Genomic DNA, 22,406 nt, shown 5'->3' with positions numbered 1-22,406 from the left:
TTGTATTTGTTAACTTTTCAGCTTCTGTGTAGAACACTTCACTTCGGGGTTCATTCGTTCTTACTATTAGTGAACATCATAGATGAATTACATAATCAGTTCTTCTTGTCTCTGCTACGAAGTGTTCACCTCTCTCGTTCTCGAGAGTGGACACTCTTAGAGACTCCTTTTCGGAGGACTCCCCGTGCTGTTGTTGCTGGTGTTGCTGAAGGCTCAGTTCCCCCCGCCGAACATCCTTCGAGGGGGCAGCTGAGTCCAACGGTCTCTCCTGCGAGTGCTTCTCCCCCACGGGGGAGTTCACTAACAGAGACCCCTCTTCAGAGGACTGATGATGGTGCTCCTGTCCGTGGTCGTCTTCATCTTCACCTCCGACGTTCCCTGCAGGGGATCCTCGACGAGAACAGACCGTTGCAGCTGCTTCGCTAGACCTTTCGGCAGATCGTTCGCGATCTCCGACACCTGCCAGACCTTCTTGTCTTCCATCTCCGTTCCTGGACGCAGATGCGCAGTGGGCGCCAACGCACCCCGTTTCCCAATGGGCATCGGTCACTTCGGAGCAAAGGGTTTACCTCACAATGTGAGTAAGCCCCTTAAGTGCCAGGTTTTTACCTGTGCAATCTCGTTTTCCTGCGCGAGTAGTTCACAAATACTCTCCTGCTGTGGACCAGACTTCTGCTGAATCAACACTCCTGTAGCTGAGTCTCGCCGTAGATATCCTGATCGCCAGCGCTCACCTGCGTGCCAGCGCTCACCTGCGCTTCTGAGACCTTCTGTGCGGCAGCACTCTTCAGCTCGCCAGCGCACATCTGCGCACCCTTTCCTACTACGCGCCATGTGTGCCAACGGTCTCCTGAACGCCCATGATTGCCTGCACGCCAGCGCACATCTGCGCACCCTTTTCTGATATGCGCAATGCGCGCCAACGTTCGCCCACGCACCCACGATCTCCAGATCTGGGTGCAGGCAAGGAGATTATTCCTTTGCTGAACTCCCACGTTCGCCTACTCGCCAGCGCAAATCTGCGCGCCCTTTCCTGATGTGCGCAATGCGCGGCAACGTTCACCCACGCGCCCATGATCTCCGGATCTGGGTGTAGGCAAGGAGATTATTCCTTCGCCTCCTCGCCGACGATCTCCTGCGCTCCCTCAGAGCTCGCCCACGCGCAAGCCATCGCCTGCGCACTTCCAGACTTGAACGAGTCTCTGCGTGCCCGTGAGCCCACGAGAAGTCTCCTGTGCCCGCCCACGAGCGTTCGCCCTTGCGCGCAACCTCACCATCTGGTTCTGCATCCTCGCTGATATCTTCTGGCCGCGCAACTGCGCGCCAACGATCTCCTGTGCGCCAGCGATCTCCTAAGTGCCCGCGCGATTCTTCGTATGTGCGCAAGTGTTTTTCAACACGCCCACGCTTCAGATCGCCATAGGTCTACGCGCCCACGCGTTAACTCTCCTGTACGCGATTGGTCGCTACGCGCCATCACTTGACAACGCGCCATCGCTTGCCAACGCGCCATCGCTCACCAACGCGCCAACGAGCCATTGCTCGCCAAAACGCACCATCGCTCGCCATCGCTAGCCTACGCGCCATCGGTCTCCCGGCAGCCAGCGCTCGCCCTTACAACCGCGCTCACCTTCACCTGCGCGCCAGCGCGCCCGCGTTTTCATCTCTGCGTGCATGCGCACCCACGTTTGCCCGCGCGCAAACCAACGATTTTACCATAATGCGAGCGCTAGCGCGATTTCGACCCCGATTCCCGTCGGTTTTCGCAACACGGGCAACCTGGCGAATCTTCTGGAGCGCGTACTTCCAGATCATCATCGTCACGATTTCCACCCCGTAAACGCAGAGCAGCGCACGTGCAGGAGCAAGAAGAGTCTTCAGAGAGGAAGGGGCAACATTCCTCTCCTTCTTTTCAGGCAGGCCCCATCATCTCTACTCCTCAGGATCACCCGATCCCCTTCCCTCCAGCGGGAGTCGTTGACACTGCGTCTGTCAGCTGTCAGCAGAGGAGGTACTTCGAGGTTATGGGGGAGCCTGGTTTAGCTCTGCCTCTCCACCACTCCGTGGAAGGGCTTACCAGGGAAATTTCTCTCGAGAAACTCTCCGCCTGGCAGGTGACATTCTCGGCTTCGGAGATCTTGAGCCAGGAGAAGGCTGCAAAGTGTGCCATGCAGGCCACTTCGTGGCTGGTTGTCTGGCTTGGATCTCTGGGCATCCTGTTGCGATCCGAGGATTTGTCCAAGGAGAGCACCAGGAAGGCCATGGAAACTTTCCTCCTCTCGGGCACGAGCACCATCGATTTCCGGCTCACCAAGTTTCGAACTTGTGGGCAAACTCGATGTTGAAGCATTGAGATGCAGTCACCGAGAGGTTCCTCTCGAAAGTCCCAACCATGGATGTCGGCAAGCTCAGACACTCTTCCATCCTTGGAAATAGCTTGTTTGAGCCCAAGGACGTGGGACGGACAGCTGAGAGGTGGAGAAAATCGAATCATGATTTGCTCCTCCAAAAGGCGCTTACATCCAGACCCTACAAGCCTCCAGCGCCTCAACAACTACAGCCTCGTCAGCCTAGGACATCGGAACCGGCTCCTGCAGCAAAGACAAGGGTGTCTAAACAAGCAGCCCCTCCTGTCAGGGACAAGAAGGACGGGAAGTCCTCCTGGGGAGGCAATAATCCTAAAGGTAGCGGCTGAGGCCGCAAACGCTAGGATTGGCAACCCCCCTACGTGTCCCCCAGTGGGGGATGCCTAAAGTTGCGTGTTCAGGTGGCAGCAACTCGGGGCCGATTCCTGGACGATCTCCGTGATCAGCCAAGGATATTGCGTCCCGTTCATAATATCTCTACCTCCCCTGACAGCGAATCTAGTGTCGCTGAGCTCCTATGCCATGGGATCGGCAAAGGTGCTAGCCCTTTGGGCAGAATTCGAGACCATGCTCTAGAAGAATGCTCTCCAAAAGGTCGTCGATGACTCCCCCCGGCTTCTTCAGTCGACTCTTTCTTGTAAAGAAGGCATCTGAAGGCTGGAGACCCGTCATCAGCTCTGAACAAGTTTGTCGAACAAACATCGTTCAGCGTGGAACAGCAGAGTCGATCAGACTTGTAGTGAGACCACAATATTTCAGGTACACACTGGATCTGAAGGACGGGTACTTCCAGATCCCAATGCATCCGTCTTCCAGGAAGTACTTGAAATTCAGCTTAGACAACAAGATCTACCAGTTCAAGGTGCTGTGTTTCGATCTCTCCACAGCACTGCAGGTGTTCTCCAGAATGTTCACCCTGATATCTTCGTGGCCACACAGGATCGGCATCCGTCTCCTTCACTATCTGGATGACTGGCTAACCCCGGCAGTCTCGGAATCGACCCTTCTTCGACACCGAGACAAACTTCTGGGACTTTGCCAAGATCTAGGGATCATGGTAAATCTCGAGAAGTCTTCTCCGCTTCCATCCCAACAACTGGGATATTTAGGCATGATATTAGACACCAATCTCCACAAAGCCTTCCCATCAGACGACAGGATAACAAGGCTGAGGAGAGTCGCAGAACCTTTCCTCAGACGAGGAGAGCTTCCAGCCCAATCTTGGTTACGTCTCCTAGGTCACCTTTCCTCCTTGACCCGTCTAGTTTCAAATGGCCGCCTCAGGATGAGATCCCTGCAATGGCGGCTCAAATCCCGGTGGAACCAAGGCAACGATTCCCCGGACATTCTGGTCCCTATGGGACCTACGGAACGAATGGACCCGCAGTGGTGGTTGACCTACGGGAACCTTTGAAAGGGAGTGGATCTTCTTGTCCTTCCCCCGCATTTGATGCTGTTCCTGGACGCGTCAAAAGAAGGGGGGGGGGGGGCGCGTTCTGAACCAAAGGATCTCAGGCCTATGGTCAGAATCAGAAAGGTGCCTCCACATCAATCTTCTAGGAATGAAGGCCGTATATCTGGCCCTTCAACAGTTCCAACAAACCCTGGCGGGTCACTCCATGAGCGACAACACCACGGTAGTGGCTTATATCAACAAGCAGAGAGGTACCTTTTCATAACAGCTTTCCCATCTTGCAGTAGAGATACTGAGATGAACCGAAATCCTCTCAATACCACTATCGGCTCGCTTCATTCCGGGCAGAGGAATGTGCTCTCCGACAGTCTGAGCAGAGCCTCGCAGATAGTGAGTACCGAGTGGTCTTTGGACCCTCTAGTAGCCAACAAAGTCCTGACTTTGTGGACCTGTTCGCGACAGCCTTGAACTTCAAGCTGCCGCTGTACTACTCCCCAGTCCCGGACCCCAAGGCACTCTTGCAAGATGCCTTCCTACAACGGTGGGACAACATCGACGTCTACGCCTTCCCACCGTTCTGTCTGGTGAGAAGGGTGCTCAACAAGACCAGACTATCGGTTAACCTGTCGATGACTCTGATAGCTCCGCTACGGCATCATGCATAGTGGTTCCCGGACCTTTTGCATCCCCTGACGGAACTCCCGAGAGAGCTTCCCCCACGACACGAGCTACTCAAGCAACCACACTGCAACATCTACCACAAAGCCGTAGCATCACTTTGGCTTCTCGCCTGGAGACTATCCAGCATCCCCTCACAGAGAGAGGCGTTCCGCAACAAGTTGCGGAGCGGATGTCTCGACACCTGCGAAGAAAGTCATCCGCAGGGGTCTACCAGGCGAAGTGGAGAGTCTTCTGTGGTTGGTGTCATGGGTGACCGGAATTCTTGCCGCATACATTTTCGCCATAGGACTTTTTGTCACGGACTTTTTGCCGTAAATTGCCGCAAATGGCATATTACTTTTATAATTTAAAGGTATATGAAAGAGTTGACCTATAAAAAAAATATGAATATAGTGGCCTACATACATACATCTAATGCGATGGATGGTCTCTGATAATTAGCTCTTACCTATGAAGTTTTAATCAAGCAGTTTTAGCCCATACATACACTCCACTGGTCTTTGATAAATAGCTTGTGCTTCTAAAGTTTAAAACAAGTTGTTACATACCTACTTGCATACCTACATACACACATACATCTATGTATGTATTTCTAAAGTTGGAAAATATTTAAAATAATAGTAACTTTTTTCAGCTTAGAATAGATTTATGTTCCATTAGTCAAGCCCTTCACAATGCCACATACTGTGAAAACTATCCATGGAGGAGAAAAGTTAGTTGACGATAATAATTTCGTATACAGAATTGACAGAACATTAGAAAGTAAAACTTATTGGAAGTGTGAAATTAAAAAATGTACAGTAAAGCAAGAGTCCACACACTTCTGGAAAGTGAAGGTGATATAGCAATATGCAAAACTGTTGGTGAACATAGCCATTCCGCTAACCCAACAAAACAAAAAGTGTACTCCACCTTAGCAAAAATGAAAGAAAATGCTACTAATTCCCAGTTGTCTGCAAGATCATTAATTGCCAGTGCTTCTCCTTGCTTAGATGAAGCGGGATGTTATCTTATGCCATCTAATGCAACTTTGTCTCGAAATATTAGGAAATGGAGGCAGGTTCATATACAGGCTCCTCCTATTCCTAATGCAAGAAATGGCTATGCAATTCCTGAAGACTTTACGCGTCTCGAAAGTGGCGAAAACTTTTTATTATATGACAGTGGCGAAAATGACGTCAGCAGAATCTTAATATTCGGCACCGATTCTGGATTAGATGACCTGGAAAATCACAGACATTGGGCTTGTGATGGAACATTCATATGTGCCCCTGATATATATTACCAGCTATATACATATGTTGAAGGAAGGGGGTGTGACTGTACTTGAATGGTTAGTAAGATTGTTTAATGTGTGTTTTGTGTTGTCATTGGTACCAGTAGATTGGGTCTGTGCATGTATTGTACCACTATATAAGGGTAAGGGAGATGTGCATGAGTGTTGTAATTCAAGAGGTATTAGTTTGTTGAGTGTAGTTGGAAAAGTGTATGGTAGAGTACTGATTAATAGGATTAAGGATAAAACAGAGAATGCAATCTTGGAAGTACAGGATGGTTTTAGAAGAGGTAGGGGTTGTATGAATCAGATTTTTACAGTTAGGCAGATATGCGAGAAATATTTAGCAAAAGGTAAGGAGGTGTATGTTGCGTTTATGGATCTGGAGAAAGCATATGATAGAGTTGATAGGGAAGCAATGTGGAATGTGATGAGGTTATATGGAGTTGGTGGAAGGTTGTTGCAAGCAGTGAAAAGTTTCTACAAAGGTAGTAAAGCATATGTTAGAATAGGAAATGAAGTGAGCGATTGGTTTCCGGTGAGAGTGGGGCTGAGACAGGGATGTGTGATGTCGCCGTGGTTGTTTAACTTGTATGTTGATGGAGTGGTGAGAGAGGTGAATGCTCGAGTGCTTGGACGAGGATTAAAACTGGTAGGCGAGAATGATCATGAATGGGAGATAAATCAGTTGTTGTTTGTGGATGATACTGTACTGGTAGCAGACACAGAAGAGAAGCTTGACCGACTAGTGACAGAATTTGGAAGGGTGTGTGAGAGAAGGAAGTTGAGAGTTAATGTGGGTAAGAGTAAGGTTATGAGATGTACGAGAAGGGAAGGTGGTGCAAGGTTGAATGTCATGTTGAATGGAGAGTTACTTGAGGAGGTGGATCAGTTTAAGTACTTGGGGTCTGTTGTTGCAGCAAATGGTGGAGTGGAAGCAGATGTACGTCAGATAGTGAATGAAGGTTGCAAAGTGTTGGGGGCAGTTAAGGGAGTAGTAAAAAATAGAGGGTTGGGTATGAATGTAAAGAGAGTTCTATATGAGAAAGTGATTGTACCAACTGTGATGTATGGATCGGAGTTGTGGGGAATGAAAGTGATGGAGAGACAGAAATTGAATGTGTTTGAGATGAAGTGTCTGAGGAGTATGGCTGGTGTATCTCGAGTAGATAGGGTTAGGAATGAAGTGGTGAGGGTGAGAACGGGTGTAAGAAATGAGTTAGCGGCTAGAGTGGATATGAATGTGTTGAGGTGGTTTGGCCATGTTGAGAGAATGGAAAATGGCTGTCTGCTAAAGAAGGTGATGAATGCAAGAGTTGATGGGAGAAGTACAAGGAAAAGGCCAAGGTTTGGGTGGATGGATGGTGTGAAGAAAGCTCTGGGTGATAGGAGGATAGATGTGAGAGAGGCAAGAGAGCGTGCGAGAAATAGGAATGAATGGCGAGCGATTGTGACGCAGTTCCGGTAGGCCCTGCTGCTTCCTCCGGTGCCTTAGATGACCGCGGAGGTAGCAGCAGTAGGGGACTCAGCAGTATGAAGCTTCATCTGTGGTGGAAATGTGGGAGGTTGGGCTGTGGCACCCTAGCAGTACCAGCTGAACTCGGCTGAGTCCCTGGTTAGGCTGGAGGAACGTAGAGAGTAGAGGTCCCCTTTTTTGTTTTGTTTCTTGTTGTTGTTGGCTACCCCCCAAAATTGGGGGAAGTGCCTTTGGTATATGTATGTATATTCATTACACGTTCTTATAGATAACGTCAGTATACCACGCATATTTGCCTTGCTTCCTAACAAGTCTGCGGAGACGTATGGAATATTTTTTGGGGTTCTCAAGGAATTGCGTTCAACTTTGCAGCCTGAAACTTTGATGACTGATTTTGAAAAAGCAAATTTTGATAGTTTTCAAAATTATTTCCCAAATGTGAGTGTAACCGGATGTTTGTTTCATTTAGCTAAAAATATTTTTTTCGAAAAGTCTGTGAATTGGGCCATAAAGTGCGTTACCAGAGTGATTCTGAATTTAACACCTTGGTCAAATGCTTTACAGCACTTGCATTTGTTCCTTCTAGTGACGTTATTAGTGCATTTGAGGAACTAGTTGACAACGATGATTTGCCTCAGGACCTGGTATCTTATTTTGAGACTATTATATTGATGGGGTAAGAGGCAGTGGCCCTCGTAGACGAAGAGTCGGTCCAACATTTCCTGTGGATATGTGGAATGTTTATGAACGGACTTTAAATAAGTTACCAAACACCAATATTAGTGTAGAAGGGTTTCATAATGCCTTGCAAAGTTCTGTTACAAATATCCACCCAAATATTTGGCAATTAATTAACCTTTTGAAAAACGAAGAGAGTCTAGCAAAAAAGGAAAGAATTGATATTGAACGCAGCGAAGCTTCTCACATGAAGAAAAAGTACAAAGATGTTTATGTACGAATACAAAGAATTGTTTCGAGATCTGCGTAAAGTACACTATTTACGGAGTATTGCAATGAATTTGCTCTCATTCTAAACTTGATTAAAGTTTTTTTTTTTCAAATATTTTGAATTTTAAATAATTAAACCTTCTATATTGTAATACCTTTGTTATTGATTTTATTTTGACAATGATGAATATTTGAATATTTATTGTAACTTCGATTGCTCTTAAATTTATTACTTGTTTTAGATAAATAAACTTTCAGTTTTATAATGACACTATTATTCTCATACCTTTTTATACTCATAATTTAGATATATTTTATTAATTATATGGCATTCATGTATGTAGTGGAGTGTATGTATATATGCTAAAAACTGCTTGTTTAAAACTTACTAAGTAAGAGCTAATTAGATGTATGTGTATGTATGTATGTATGTAAGTAGGTATGTATACTTCTTGTTTATAAACAACTTGTTTTAAACTTTAGAAGCACAAGCTATTTATCAAAGACCAGTGCAGTGTATGTATGGGCTAAAACTGCTTGTTTAAAACTTCATAAGTAAGAGCTAATTATCAGAGACCATCCATTGCATTAGATGTATGTATGTAGGCCACTATACTTATTTTTTTTATAGGTCAACTCTTTCATATACCTTTAAATTATAAAAGTAATATGCAAATTGTGGCAAAGTTTCCTACGGCAAAAAGTCCGTGACAAAAAGTCCTACGGCGAAAATGTATGCGGCAAGAATTCCTAGAACCGGTGTCGTGGGAGTGGTATCTCTCCCCTTGATGCCACTATTCCACCAATAATGGAGTTATTGTATACCTGCGGGAGGAAATGCGCCTTTCGCTCTTGGCGGTGAAAGCCTATCGCTCAGCCTTAAGCCTGGCCTGCAGTTTGGAAGGAATAGACATTTCTTCCTCGCTGGAGCTATCTTCGCTCATACGAAGCTACGAACTTACCTGCCCCAGTCGGAAGTGAGACCTCCTCCATGGAACATGGTTCGGGTTCTTAGGGCTCTTAAGAGACCTCCTTGCGAACCATTACGCCAGGCTTCTGATCGTCACCTGACTTGGTAGACGGTGCTCCTGCTTGCTCTGGCCTCAGCCAAGCGTGCCAGCGAACTTCATGGTCTCTCGTACGACGTTGCCCATTCAAGAGGATAGGGGGAGGTAACATTGGTTACTAGACTCAAAATCTTGGAGCCCAGACCCTCAGTTTGACTCCTTCAGGATTTCGAGTCTCCGTTCTGTAACAGATGACCCAGACCATCTCCTACTATGCCCAGTAAGGAGTCGAAGGTGTTATCTTAAAGAACAGCTGCAGTTCGTCTTCACGTGCAAGCCCTGTTTGGGAGCACAGGAAGGACAAAGAGGAGGGTCACCAATAATACCTTTTCAGCCTGGATTCGAAGGGTCATCCATCACGCCCTGAATCCAGACCCTCCTCCGTCACGTCGCCTTAGAGCACACGATGTCAGAGGCATCGCAACGTCCCTGGCCTTCAGGAGGAACTACTCTGTGACGCAGGTGCTACAAGCTGGAGTCTGGAAGCGTCAAACGACCTTCACAGCCCACTACCTGCAGGACGTGACCCACAGGAGCCTCGATACGTTTTCTATCGGCCCTGTGGTGGATACACAACATCTGGTCTAACCTCAGGCTCCTTAATGGACAGGTAGCAGAAGGTTGAGGGCATTGTTACCCGGATTTAGACTGCATGAATGAAAGAAGTATGTCTGGCCCTTACTTCTTTCTTCATTCTCCCCTCTCTTGGGGAAAGCAGCATCCTGGGTTCTCTGCATAGCTGACCTCAAACCTCTGCAGGTAAACCATGCTTCCTTGTGTTCCTAGTTTTAAGATAATACTGTCGCGTCCCCCATACCCTGACGAGGTGGTATTGGGAACGTCTTAGCCGAGAATTCCATCTAAGGGACTTCAGGTCAACTTCCTAGGACAAGTCACACTTCATCCCTCCACACACAAGCTTATGTAGGCCGCACGACTTGTGAGGTGCAGGGACTTTTTCTCGAGTGCTGCTCACTTGGATTCTGAGCCCCCGGGCAAAGCCAAAGCCAGTAAGGCTGGGACTTTCCACCCTTCCTAAGGGGTAAGTCACCCTATGTAAATAGCGTGGTTTGTATTTCGGTTACGGAATAAATGACAAATTCGGAGATAATTTGTATTTTTCCTAACCATACAAACCTTAGCTATTTACACATATTTGCCCGCCAGCCCTGTCTCCCAAGGCAAGTCCTACCTCTAAGCGAAGCTACCCCTCCCCTACCCCCTTGCTAGCTAGCGAGAGGGTAGTTAACCCTCGTTAAAAATCTAATGGCTCGTCCTTTCAGCTACGCCGAAAGTAATACCCTATGTAAATAGCTAAGGTTTGTATGGTTAGGAAAAATACAAATTATCTCCGAATTTGTCATACTTGGGATCTGTTGTTGCTGTAAGAGGTAGAGTGGAAGCAGATGTACGTTAGACAGTTCATGAAGGATGTAAGTGTAGGGGCCAGTGAAGAGAGTGGTAAAGAATAGAGGGTTAGGAATGAATGTAAAGAGAGTTAGTATGAGAAACTGATTGCACCAACTGTGATGTATGGATTGGAGTTGTGGGGAATGAAAGTGACGGAGAGACAGAAATTAAATGTGTCCGAGATAAAGTGTCTGAGGAGTATGGCTGGTGTATCTTGATTAGATAGAGTTAGGAACAAAGTGGTGATGGTAAGAACGGGTGTAAGAAATCAGTTAGCAGCTAGCATGGATATGAATGTGATGAGGTGATTTAGCCATGTAGAGAGAATGGAAAATTGCCATTTGCTGAAGGTAATGAATGCATGAGTTAATGGGAGAAGTACAAGAGGAAGGCCAAGGTTTGGGTGGATGGATGGAGTGAAGAAAGCTCTGGGGGATAGGAGGATAGGTGTAAGAGAGGCAAATTAGCGTGCTAGAAATAGGAATGAATGACGAGCAATTGTGACGCAGTTCTGATAGGACCTGCTGCTTCCTCTGTTTGCCTTGGTGACCGCTGAGGTAGTGGCTGTAGAGGATTCATATTATGAAGCTTCAGTTGTGGTGAATAATGGGGGAGGGTGGGCTGTGGCACCCTAGCAGTACCAACCAAACAAAGCTGAATCCATCGTCAGGCTGGGAGGAGCAAAGTGAAGAAGAGTCTCTTTTTGTTGACTATTTTATTTCATATGGGCTACCTCGTAAAATTGGGGTAGTGCTTTGGTAGATATATTTCATTCTGGACTGCATCAGGGGAGAAAGTTTCTTTCAATGACCAAGTACCAGCTATATAACCATTGCTGCCCAAGCCCTGTCAGTCTACTCCTTCCTATGATAGACTGGTACGGGGATGACAGAATCATCTCCTTTGCTCCCACAAGGGACCACGAAGTCTGTCTTATTACTGGGAAGCAAAAGAACCAATTAGTTTACTTCTAGGGGCACTTTTACCCACCAATAAGTGAATCTCCCTATTTTAAAAGACAGAAGGTTTGTAAACATACAATTTTAAATGAAATTTGTATTTTTCCCAGCTATACAAACCATAGTCCTTTAAAGTTAAACATTCCTTCTCAACCCCTCCTCTCAATCCTGAGCCAAAGGTCAAAACTATACATTTTTTGACAGGAGAGTGGTCGTGGCTACTTGCCTGCACTCACCACCTTATTGGGAACCATCTCAGGTTTATATAGCTTGGAAAAATACAAATTACTTTGTTATATGTCTTTGTAGTTCAATTATGGTTAGACAAGCTTATATCTTTTTTTATCATGTCTGATGAGATGAGTATAGTGTTAGTAGTTTACAAAGCAAACATCACCTGTTAATCTACAATCTGTCCAGTAGATCATGAGCTGGCTGGGCTGCCTTGCTGATGACTGATACCAAATTAACTTTAATTTGTTTAATATCTACTTTTTAAAGCTTAAATCCCTAATTTATTCTTTGACATTTTTAGAGTTGTTACTGTAGTTTGATTTTTCTGGATAAATATGTTTTGACTTCAAAAATTTGCATTTATTGAATTCAGCCAAGTTTTACTTTATGTAAGCTACAGTATAATTATTAGTGAATAACAAGGTTTTATGTTTCTGTATAGTCTAACTTTTTTCCTCTTCTTGAAGGTGAAAGTTTTGGGTCCATCTATACTTACAATGGTATTACTGTGATGCAGTGTGGAAAATGGGGTGCTGTAACAGGAACAGAAGGAGGAAAACTTGAGTTTTGGTGCATTACGACAGGAAACCGTCACGCATTTGTCAATGCGTTCCAGTGCCAAGTTACAGCACTACATGTAAGTTCTTATTTATACAATTTTTATATTATCCATGGTAAATTTAAAGTTCATTTGTTCCTACGTGAATGCAAACCTTTGTAATTTATTAGGGTGAGAATCTGGCAAAAGCTGGCAATGACCAATGAAGAATTATGGAGGTTCTACCAGCCACCACCCAGTAGCCAGAGATGGTACAGGTCTGGCAGAGCCTTCATTCTGATTTTCGGCGTTGAGCTTGCACAGACGTTGTTAGAGATGCTCTCCAACCAGTCTGAAGTTTTCCCCTCTCTTCAGTATGAGTGTGAAACAACAAAGCAAGCTGTGGATATGCCCAGGAGCTGTTGGATTGACACTGTGGCACCTTTATCCTTTATGAATAAGGTTGAGGTTGATCTTCATCCGCTGCACTTTGGACTCCCTTTGTGATGTGTGCAGAGAATGGTCATCCTCCCAGTGGCTGAATTTTGGAGTAGGAAGAAGAGATCTAAGCACAATCGTTCTCCCGGAGGTTTGTCCTTGAGGTTGAGAACATCAACGAGATCCAGACTTCAGACTAGCGAAACTCATCACCCTGTCCATTCTTTGATTAACTTTTAAAAGGACCAGCAGAAAGAGTGACGATCTTCCCTCCATAGAGTAAGTTCCTAAGGTGGTAGACCTCCCTGCTTCCCATAGAGAAACAGAGAAAACTCCCCTTAAGAGGGAGCTCCATTCGTTCATCTTGGAACATAGAGACAGCAGTAATGTCAGCTTTGCAGGCTTCCTCTTGGATTGACCACTGGTCCAGAATGCTTTCATATTTTCAATATTAATCTTACCCGATGATCATGTAGCTGTCAACTCCGTTGCCCGACAGAAATCTACGGTCGGGATACGCCAGCGATCGCTATCCAGGTGGGGGTGTACACAACAGCGCCATCTGTGAGTAGGTACTCAAGTACTTCTTGTCAACAAGAACTCAATTTTTCCTCTGTCGTGCCGCCGGCAAGACCTACTTGGATACGCTGTTGATTCTGGAGTTGTTGTTCACGATTTGGTGATGTATTCACTCTAGAGTTTAGCCTTCGCTATTCAGGAAGCTTTATCATTAGCTTAGCAAGCTTTTGGAATTAATTTGGATTAATTGTTAACGAACTTTGCTAGATTTTGGAATTTCCCCTTGACTACTTCTAAATTCAAGATGTCTGACCAGTCTCAAGTCCCTAAGTACAGGCAGTGTAGTGTTAGGACTTGTGCTAGGCGTCTTCCGAAGGCCTCTATAGATCCTCACACCGTATGTTCCAATTGTAGGGGTAAATCCTGTCAATTGGAAGATCGATGTGAGGAATGTGCTGGGCTTTCGGAATTCGATTTTAACGAATTCCTTAGATATGCACGTAGGTTAGAGAAGGAGAGAAATAGGAGGAGTTCTTCTCGCTCTGTGGATTTTTCCTCTCCCCATGCCCCTCAACCTTTTCCTTCCCCTGTGGTGGTGACTCCCGAACCTGCTACGAGTGCTCAGCCTTCCATGGCGGATATGTTGCGTGCCATTCAAGCTCTCGGTGACAAAGTGGAGTCATTGGCTAATGACCGTAATCAGCTCTTGGCAGATGTCAGAGAGCTGAAAGCGAAGAGTGCAGTGGGAAGTGTTAGTGCTAGTGATGTGCAAAGTGTCAGTGTCAGTGTTGCGCATGAGGGTACATCTGTGCGTGCCAGTCGTCCTCCCAGTCCGGGACCTCTTGCAAGCTCCCAAGCCCAGGGGAGAAGCAATGTCGAAGGACCAAAGGGTTCGGCAGGCCTTGATCGGCGCACGGATGTATCCTCAGTGGTTGCGGACGTATCTGTTAAGGATCGTCCCATCCACATACAGACGAATGAGCCCTTACATTCCTCGTCTGTGGAAGAAGTTTCCAGGAGGAAACGATGGACCAAGGTCTCACGACCACTCAAACGTAAGGTCCCTTCCGAGCGAGTCCAACGGCCCAGGTGTAGCCACTGGGTCAGTTCGGACTCGCCGCAGTCATCTGATGACTGCACACCTCCCAAGAGAGGTAGAGTGGTCCCTCAACAGGCTACTGCTCCGTCTGTTGTTGCTCCAACCACAGTAGACCCTAAGTAGTCCATGCTGCAGACTATGCAGTCTCAGCTTGCGGCATTCATGCAGGAGTATCATGCTGAGAAGGTTAACACTGCTCCTGTTAACCTACAACCCGCCGAGGTTGTGCGCTCAGCAGATACTGCGGCTGCCTGCTCCCACACTCCACCTGTGAGAGCTCCACCACCGATGCGCAGTCCACCCTGCCAGACGCATGTTCTTGCTGCACCATCTGCTAACATGCGTGAGCTACCGCATCAGCAGTGGGAAGGTTCTGTAGAGCTGCCGGGTTCCAGCACTATGCGGCATTCTCCGCAGCCCATGCAGCATGCTCCGCATACCTTACAGCATGCTCCGCATACCATGCAGCATGCGCCGCATACCTTACAGCATGCTCCGCATACCATACCGCATGCTCCTCAACCCACCGCAGCCCCTCCCACACACCAGCCCTCTGCTTTTGTTGTTGCCAGCTCGCAGACCGACCAGCAGAGGCATGATGTTGGATCCGCAGGTACGCATGCACCCGTACTGCCGGATTCAGCCGTTCAGCTTTCTGCTCTACCTTTGCCACTTAAAACTCAGCTTTCGGATGATGGAGTATCGGATGACAAAGCTGCACATCTGGATGAACCACACTCTGATTTTGAAGGGCCCAAGTCTACGCCTCCCTCCTTAGACTTTCGTAAAGTCCTTGCCTTGTTCAGGGACTTGTATCCTGAGCAGTTTGTGTCTGCAACCCCTCGCTCTCCTCCCTCCGAGTTTGCTCTGGGCATGCAGTCTGCTGCTCCTGCCTTCACCAAGCTTGTTCTCGCCCGATCATCTAAGAGAGCTTTGAGGGTTATGGGAGAGTGGTTGCATTCCAAGAAGCAACTGGGAAAGACTTCTTTCGTCTTTCCGCCTACCAAGCTTGCTTCTAAGTCGAGCGTCTGGTATGCCACGGGAAAGGAACCAGGCTTGGGAGTTCCTGCCTCTGCCCAGGGCGACTTCTCAAGTCTGGTTGACTCTCCCCGCAGGTTGGCTATGAGACGATCGAAGATCTGCTGGTCCTTTTCTGATATGGATCATCTGTTGAAGGGAGTCTTTCGTGCCTTCGAGATATTCAACTTCCTCGATTGGTGTTTGGGAGCCTTAAGCAGGAAGACTTCCCCTTCAGATAAGGACTCGGCCATGCTGATCATGTCTAGCATGGACAAGGCAATTCGGGATGGGTCTGGTGAACTTGCGGCTTCGTATGTGTCAGGAGTCCTTAAGAAGAGAGAACATCTTTGCTCCTTCTTATCGGCTGGTATCACTCCTTGCCAGAAGTCAGAGTTGTTGTTTGCTCCTCTCTCCAAGTGTCTGTTTCCGGAGGAGCTGATTAAGGGGATGGCTGCCTCGCTTATCCAGAAGGATACTCATGATCTTATGGCATCTTCTGCACGTAAGGCTAAAACCTTACCTTCCGTGCCTAGACCCTTCCGCCCTGCAGCAGTTGACACACCTGCATCTAGGTTCATCCCGCCCTTTCGTGGCAGAGCCTCCAGCAGAGGAGGTACCCGTGCCGACAGTCACCGTGGCAAGTCCAAGAAGGGTTCCAAGTCTGCAAAAGGCAAGTTCTGACTGCCTTCCTCTCCAGACAGCAGTGGGAGCCAGACTCAAGACCTTCTGGCAAGCTTGGGAGAGCAGAGGTGCAGACGCTCAGTCTGTGAAGTGGCTAAGGGAGGGATACAGAATTCCGTTCTGCCGCAGTCCCCCTCTAGCTACGTCTCCCATCAACCTCTCTCCCAACTACAAGGAGAAGGACAAGAGGCTAGCGTTGCAACAAGAGGTGTCGCTCTTGCTACAAAGGGAAGCGGTGGTCATAGTCCGGGATCATCAATCCCCGGGCTTTTACAACCGTCTCTTCCTGGTAGAGAAGAAGACAGGAGGTTGGAGACCGGTGCTGGACGTCAGTGCTCTCAATGCTTATGTCACCAAGCAGACGTTCACGATGGAGACGACGAAGTCGGTCCTAGCAGCGGTCAGGCAGGAGGACTGGATGGTCTCGTTAGACCTGAAAGACGCGTACTTTCACGTCCCCATCCATCCAGACTCCCAACCTTTCCTAAGGTTCGTCTTTGGAAAGGTTGTGTACCAGTTCCAAGCCCTGTGCTTTGGCCTAAGCACGGCACCTCTTGTGTTTACCAGACTGATGAGGAATATTGCGAAATTCCTTCACTTAGCAGACATCAGAGCCTCCCTCTATTTGGACGACTGGCTTTTAAGAGCTCCAACAAGTCGTCGCTGTCTGGAGAATCTCAGATGGACTATGGATCTGACCAAGGAATTAGGCCTCCTGGTCAATATAGAGAAGTCCCAGCTCGTCCCATCCCAGACCATTGTCTATCTAGGTATGGAGATTCAGAGTCGAGCTTTTCGGGCTTTTCCGTCGGCCCCAAGGATCAATCAAGCCCTAGAATGCATCCAGAGCATGCTGAGAAGGAACCGATGTTCAGTCAGGCAGTGGATGAGTCTAACAGGGACACTTTCATCGCTGGCCCAGTTCATCGAGTTAGGGAGACTCTACCTCCGCCCCCTTCAGTATCATCTAGCTGCTCACTGGAGAAAGGACATGACGCTAGAGGCGGTCTCAGTGCCTGTTTCCGAGGAGATGAGGTCTACACTCTTACGTGGTGGAAGAACAGCATTCTTCTCAAGGAAGGTCTACCATTGGCTGTTCAGACCCCCGACCACCGTCTCTTCTCGGACGCATCGGACACGGGCTGGGGTGCGACTCTGGACGGACAGGAATGCTCGGGCACATGGAATCAGGAGCAAAGGACACTTCACATCAATTGCAAGGAGTTGTTGGCAGTCCATCTGGCCTTGATAAACTTCAAGTCCCTCCAGCTAAACAAGGTGGTGGAGGTGAACTCCGACAACACCACAGCCTTGGCTTACATCTCCAAGCAAGGAGGGACTCATTCGAGGAAGTTGTTCGAGATCGCAAGCGACCTCCTCTTTTGGTCAAAAGATCGAAGGCTTTCGCTGGTAACGAGGTTCATTCAGGGTGATATGAATGTCATGGCAGATCGCCTCAGCCGGAAGGGTCAAGTCATCCCCACAGAGTGGACCCTTCACAAGAATGTTTGCTGCAGACTATGGGCCCTGTGGGGGCAGCCCACCATAGATCTATTCGCTACCTCGATGACCAAGAGGCTCCCGATGTATTGTTCTCCGATTCCAGACCCAGCAGCAGTTCACGTGGATGCCTTTCTGCTGGATTGGTCCCACCTCGACCTGTATGCGTTCCCGCCGTTCAAGATTGTCAACAGGGTACTTCAGAAGTTCGCATCGCACGAAGGGACACGGTTGACGTTGGTTGCTCCCCTCTGGCCCGCGAGAGAATGGTTCACCGAGGTACTGCAATGGCTAGTGGACGTTCCCAGGACTCTTCCTCTAAGAGTGGACCTTCTGCGTCAACCTCACGTAAAGAAGGTACACCCAAACCTCCACGCTCTTCGTCTGACTGCCTTCAGACTATTGAGAGACTCTCAAGAGCTAGAGGCTTTTCGAAGGAGGCAGCCAGAGCGATTGCCAGGGCAAGGAGGACATCCACTCTCAGAGTCTATCAGTCCAAATGGGAAGTCTTCCGAAGCTGGTGTAAGGCGAATGCAGTTTCCTCAACCAGTACCACTGTAACCCAGATTGCTGACTTCCTGTTACATCTAAGGAACGTAAGATCCCTATCAGCTCCTACGATCAAGGGTTACAGGAGTATGTTGGCAGCGGTCTTCCGCCACAGAGGCTTGGATCTTTCCACCAACAAAGATCTTCAGGACCTCCTTAGGTCTTTTGAGACCTCTAAGGAATGTCGGTTATCCACACCAGGCTGGAACCTAGACGTGGTTTTAAGGTTCCTAATGTCTTCGAGATTTGAACCGCTCCAATCAGCCTCTTTTAAGGACCTTACATTAAAAACTCTTTTCCTCGTCTGCTTAGCAACAGCTAAAAGAGTCAGTGAGATCCACGCCTTCAGCAGGAACATAGGTTTTACATCTGAAACGGCTACATGTTCCTTGCAGCTCGGTTTTCTGGCTAAAAACGAGCTTCCTTCCCGTCCTTGGCCTAAGTCGTTCGAGATCCCAAGCCTGTCCAACTTGGTGGGGAACGAACTAGAGAGAGTACTTTGCCCAGTAAGAGCTCTCAAGTACTACTTAAGACGTTCAAAGCCATTACGAGGACAATCAGAAGCTTTATGGTGTTCTATCAAGAAGCCTTCTCTTCCGATGTCTAAGAACGCAGTTTCTTACTACATCAGGCTTCTGATTAGAGAAGCACATTCTCATCTGAAGGAAGAAGACCTTGCTTTGCTGAAGGTGAGGACACATGAAGTTAGAGCTGTCGCTACTTCAGTGGCCTTCAAACAGAACCGTTCTCTGCAGAGTGTTATGGATGCAACCTATTGGAGGAGCAAGTCAGTGTTCGCATCATTCTATCTCAAAGATGTCCAGTCTCTTTACGAGAACTGCTACACCCTGGGACCATTCGTAGCAGCGAGTGCAGTAGTAGGTGAGGGCTCAGCCACTACATTCCCATAATCCCATAACCTTTTTAATCTTTCTCTTGAATACTTTTTATTGTTGTTTTTTGGGTTGTACGGAAGGCTAAGAAGCCTTCCGCATCCTGGTTGATTTGGCGGGTGGTCAAATTCTTTCTTGAGAAGCGCCTAGGTTAGAGGTTGTGTAGAGGTCCTTTAGTATGGGTTGCAGCCCTTTATACTTCAGCACCTAGGAGTCGTTCAGCATCCTAAGAGGACCGCTAGGCTCAGTAAGGAAGACGTACTTGAAAAAGGCAGAGTAATGGTTCAAGTCGACTTCCTTACCAGGTACTTATTTATTTTATGCTTGTTATTTTGAATAACTGATAAAATGAAATACGGGATACTTAGCTTCTTTGTTAACATGTATGCTGGTCTCCACCCACCACCCTGGGTGTGAATCAGCTACATGATCATCGGGTAAGATTAATATTGAAAAATGTTATTTTCATTAGTAAAATAAATTTTTGAATATACTTACCCGATGATCATGAATTTAAGAACCCTCCCTTCCTCCCCATAGAGAACCAGTGGACCGAGGAGAAAATTGAGTTCTTGTTGACAAGAAGTACTTGAGTACCTACTCACAGATGGCGCTGTTGTGTACACCCCCACCTGGATAGCGATCGCTGGCGTATCCCGACCGTAGATTTCTGTCGGGCAACGGAGTTGACAGCTACATGATCATCGGGTAAGTATATTCAAAAATTTATTTTACTAATGAAAATAACATTTTTGCATTATCTAAGAATCTTGTGGATCCTAAGATATGCAGACAATGTGAGGAGTTCATCCTTTTGGGAGTGAAATCAGTGGAGTTTTTGGTACACTAGTGTATATACCAGTTGAGCAACTGGGTACTAAAACACCAAGATGCAGTGGTCAACAAGTTTATTAGAATGGCCTTGGAAGACTTTCTTTGAATACCCCACTAGCACAGATAGCCTCCCTCTTTCTACCTGATAAAATAGGGGCAGTAGTAAAGTGGGAGAAGACAAGTCAAGCTTCCCTTTATAGTAGAGCTTCCACCTTCAAGCAGCCTCCTACACTGCCTGCTTAACGAAAGAACAAGTCCTTCAAGCAACCGCCTGCTAGAGTGAGGACAGACTGACAACGACCCTCCCCCATACAGAAGATCTACTGAACAGGGCCAGCCCTTTCGCTGCAAACAACCTTGCGGCAAATGAGGGTGGGTCAGAAGAGAGCCACATTAAAGGTGGCAATTCCCCCATGTCCCCCCCTGTGGGGCTATACTTGTGGAGTCGTTGGACGAGGTGACAATTCCATAAGGAAGAACCTTGGATGGTAGAGGTCTTTTGCGTCAGATACCGCCTCTCGTTCACCAACTCTATACCTTCTGTCATTCTAGAACCGATGAACCGCTCATTGTATTCAAGAGGCTCCATCAATGACCTACTCCTTCAGGTGGAGGTTAAAATGATGTTGGACAAGAAAGAAGTTGAGGGGGTCGACAACTTGTTTACAGGTCTTTACAGCAACCTATTTCCAGTACATAATCTTTAAGGAGGTTGGAGACCACTCATTGACCTGCCTCATCTGAACGACTTTGTTCTGCAAACAAAGTTCAAGATGGAGACCCCCATAGGTCTTCTCACCTGCAAGACATAACACTCAGGTCCTTAGATACATTCTCTCTAAAACCTGTTGTGGCTGCTCACCAAGTGGTATACAGATAATCGCTGACTTACGACATATGCGACTTTACGACGACTTTTGTTAACGTCACTAGTATGTCTGAAATAGTACAATACTGTAATCGGAAAAATTTTCCTTGTAAAAAATCTATTTTCTTGTATAAAATTGAACTGTTTTATCTTGGTAAGTTAGTATTTTCTTTCATTGTTAATATACAATATCAATTTTCAGTAAAAAATGCATTAAAAAAGGTTTGTTCCGGCGTAGATACAAACCCTCCGCTATTTATAGGGGTATACTTTCGGCGTAGCTGAAAGACGAGCCATGATAATTTTAGTGAGGGATAACTACCCCATTCGCTAGTTAGCGGGTGGGGGTTGGGGTAGACTAGCTACCCCGCTCACTCACACCTCTCAGCTGTGTAATCACTTTACTTTTTGGCTCAATAGAGGACAGACATGCTGCCGTGCTTTCCCGCAGTGACTTACCTTGATTGTTTTTCTGTCATTTTTTCTTTTTTCTTGTGTGTTTTCATTTATCTTATACATATATATGCGTGTATATATGTATAAATGGAAATATACGTTTAAGTTGTTAGATACTTATAACTTTAATTACTGATGACAATGTATCCGACGGCCTCCGCCGTAAGGGAGTTGTCATTGTGTTGATACTTTTTCCCTACCTTGCCGCCCTACCCTGTGCTAATGGTCGGCAGGTTCTCAACACTCCCATGTGTTTGTTCCATTACTGAGTTGAAGTGTATAACAGTTCAGCTCCCTTTCAAGGAATTATCTTACAAGTAATGTGACTTATTCCCCGAATAGTTCATGTTGTGCAGGGAGCATGAATAGTAATTAATCACAACTTTTTTCTTTTCTACAGATAGCAGTGACGTAGAACACAAGGCCGATAACAAACGGCCGTCCTGTTCATTATCCTTCACTTCATATGGTAGCTCGTGAGCTCCTCACGTTACGAGGTAGCAATCATTGTCAACCCTCAACTTGATGTTCCTTGCTTTTTTCCCAAAGAGCTGGGAGAAAGCTTGCCTTAGGCGATGTCCTCCTTTGGGAGGACTTCTCTCTCGTTCGCGAGAGATAGATTATTATGCCTACGCTTTTTTCCCCATAGAGCTGGGGGAAAGCTTGTCTTAGGCGATGTACTCCTACGGGAGGACTTCTCTCTCGTTTGCAAGAGAGATATTACGCCTACGTTTTTTTCCCATAGAACCGGGAGAAAACTTGTCCTAGGCGATGTCCTCCTTCGGGAGGACTTGTCCCTCGTTCGCAAGAGAGATATTTTACGCCTACGCTTTATTCCCATAGAGCTGGGAGAAAGCTTGTCTTAGGCTATCTACTTCGGGAGAACTTTCCTCTCGTTCGCGAGAGATAACTTGTAGGAGTTTCCTGATCCACCAGGGGCGGTGGCAGAGCTTTCTCCAAAGCAGGTTTCTCCTTCGGGGGAACGAGTCTCTCGTTCTTGAGAGAAGAACGTCTCTGAGCATCGGCGGTCCCCTGTTATGCTTATGGTTCTCCTTCAGGGGCGGAGCGCGAGCCTTATCTTAAGCGACATTCTCCTTCGGAAGAACAAACCTCCCCTGCGGAGATGTTATCTTTAGATCTTCGAACCTGCTGGTTCTCCTTGACCCTTCTGGGTCTCGT

At 47.1% G+C, this 22,406-nt stretch overlaps 1 protein-coding gene across 1 annotated transcript in view; it reads left to right on the top strand.

Annotated features, from left to right (window-relative positions):
- Positions 1-22,406, top strand: part of LOC137630602 (uncharacterized) — a 168,742-nt gene that overhangs the window by 86,079 nt on the left and 60,257 nt on the right. Inside the window, exon 6 of the mRNA XM_068362192.1 lies at positions 12,300-12,469. Within this exon, the coding sequence (XP_068218293.1) occupies positions 12,300-12,469 (170 nt within the window). The remainder of the gene's footprint in view (positions 1-12,299; positions 12,470-22,406) is intronic.

The sequence above is a fragment of the Palaemon carinicauda genome, chromosome 38 (genome assembly GCF_036898095.1).
Source record: "Palaemon carinicauda isolate YSFRI2023 chromosome 38, ASM3689809v2, whole genome shotgun sequence".
NCBI classification, from domain to species: domain Eukaryota; kingdom Metazoa; phylum Arthropoda; class Malacostraca; order Decapoda; family Palaemonidae; genus Palaemon; species Palaemon carinicauda.
This window is presented reverse-complemented; position numbering and strand designations above follow the sequence as displayed.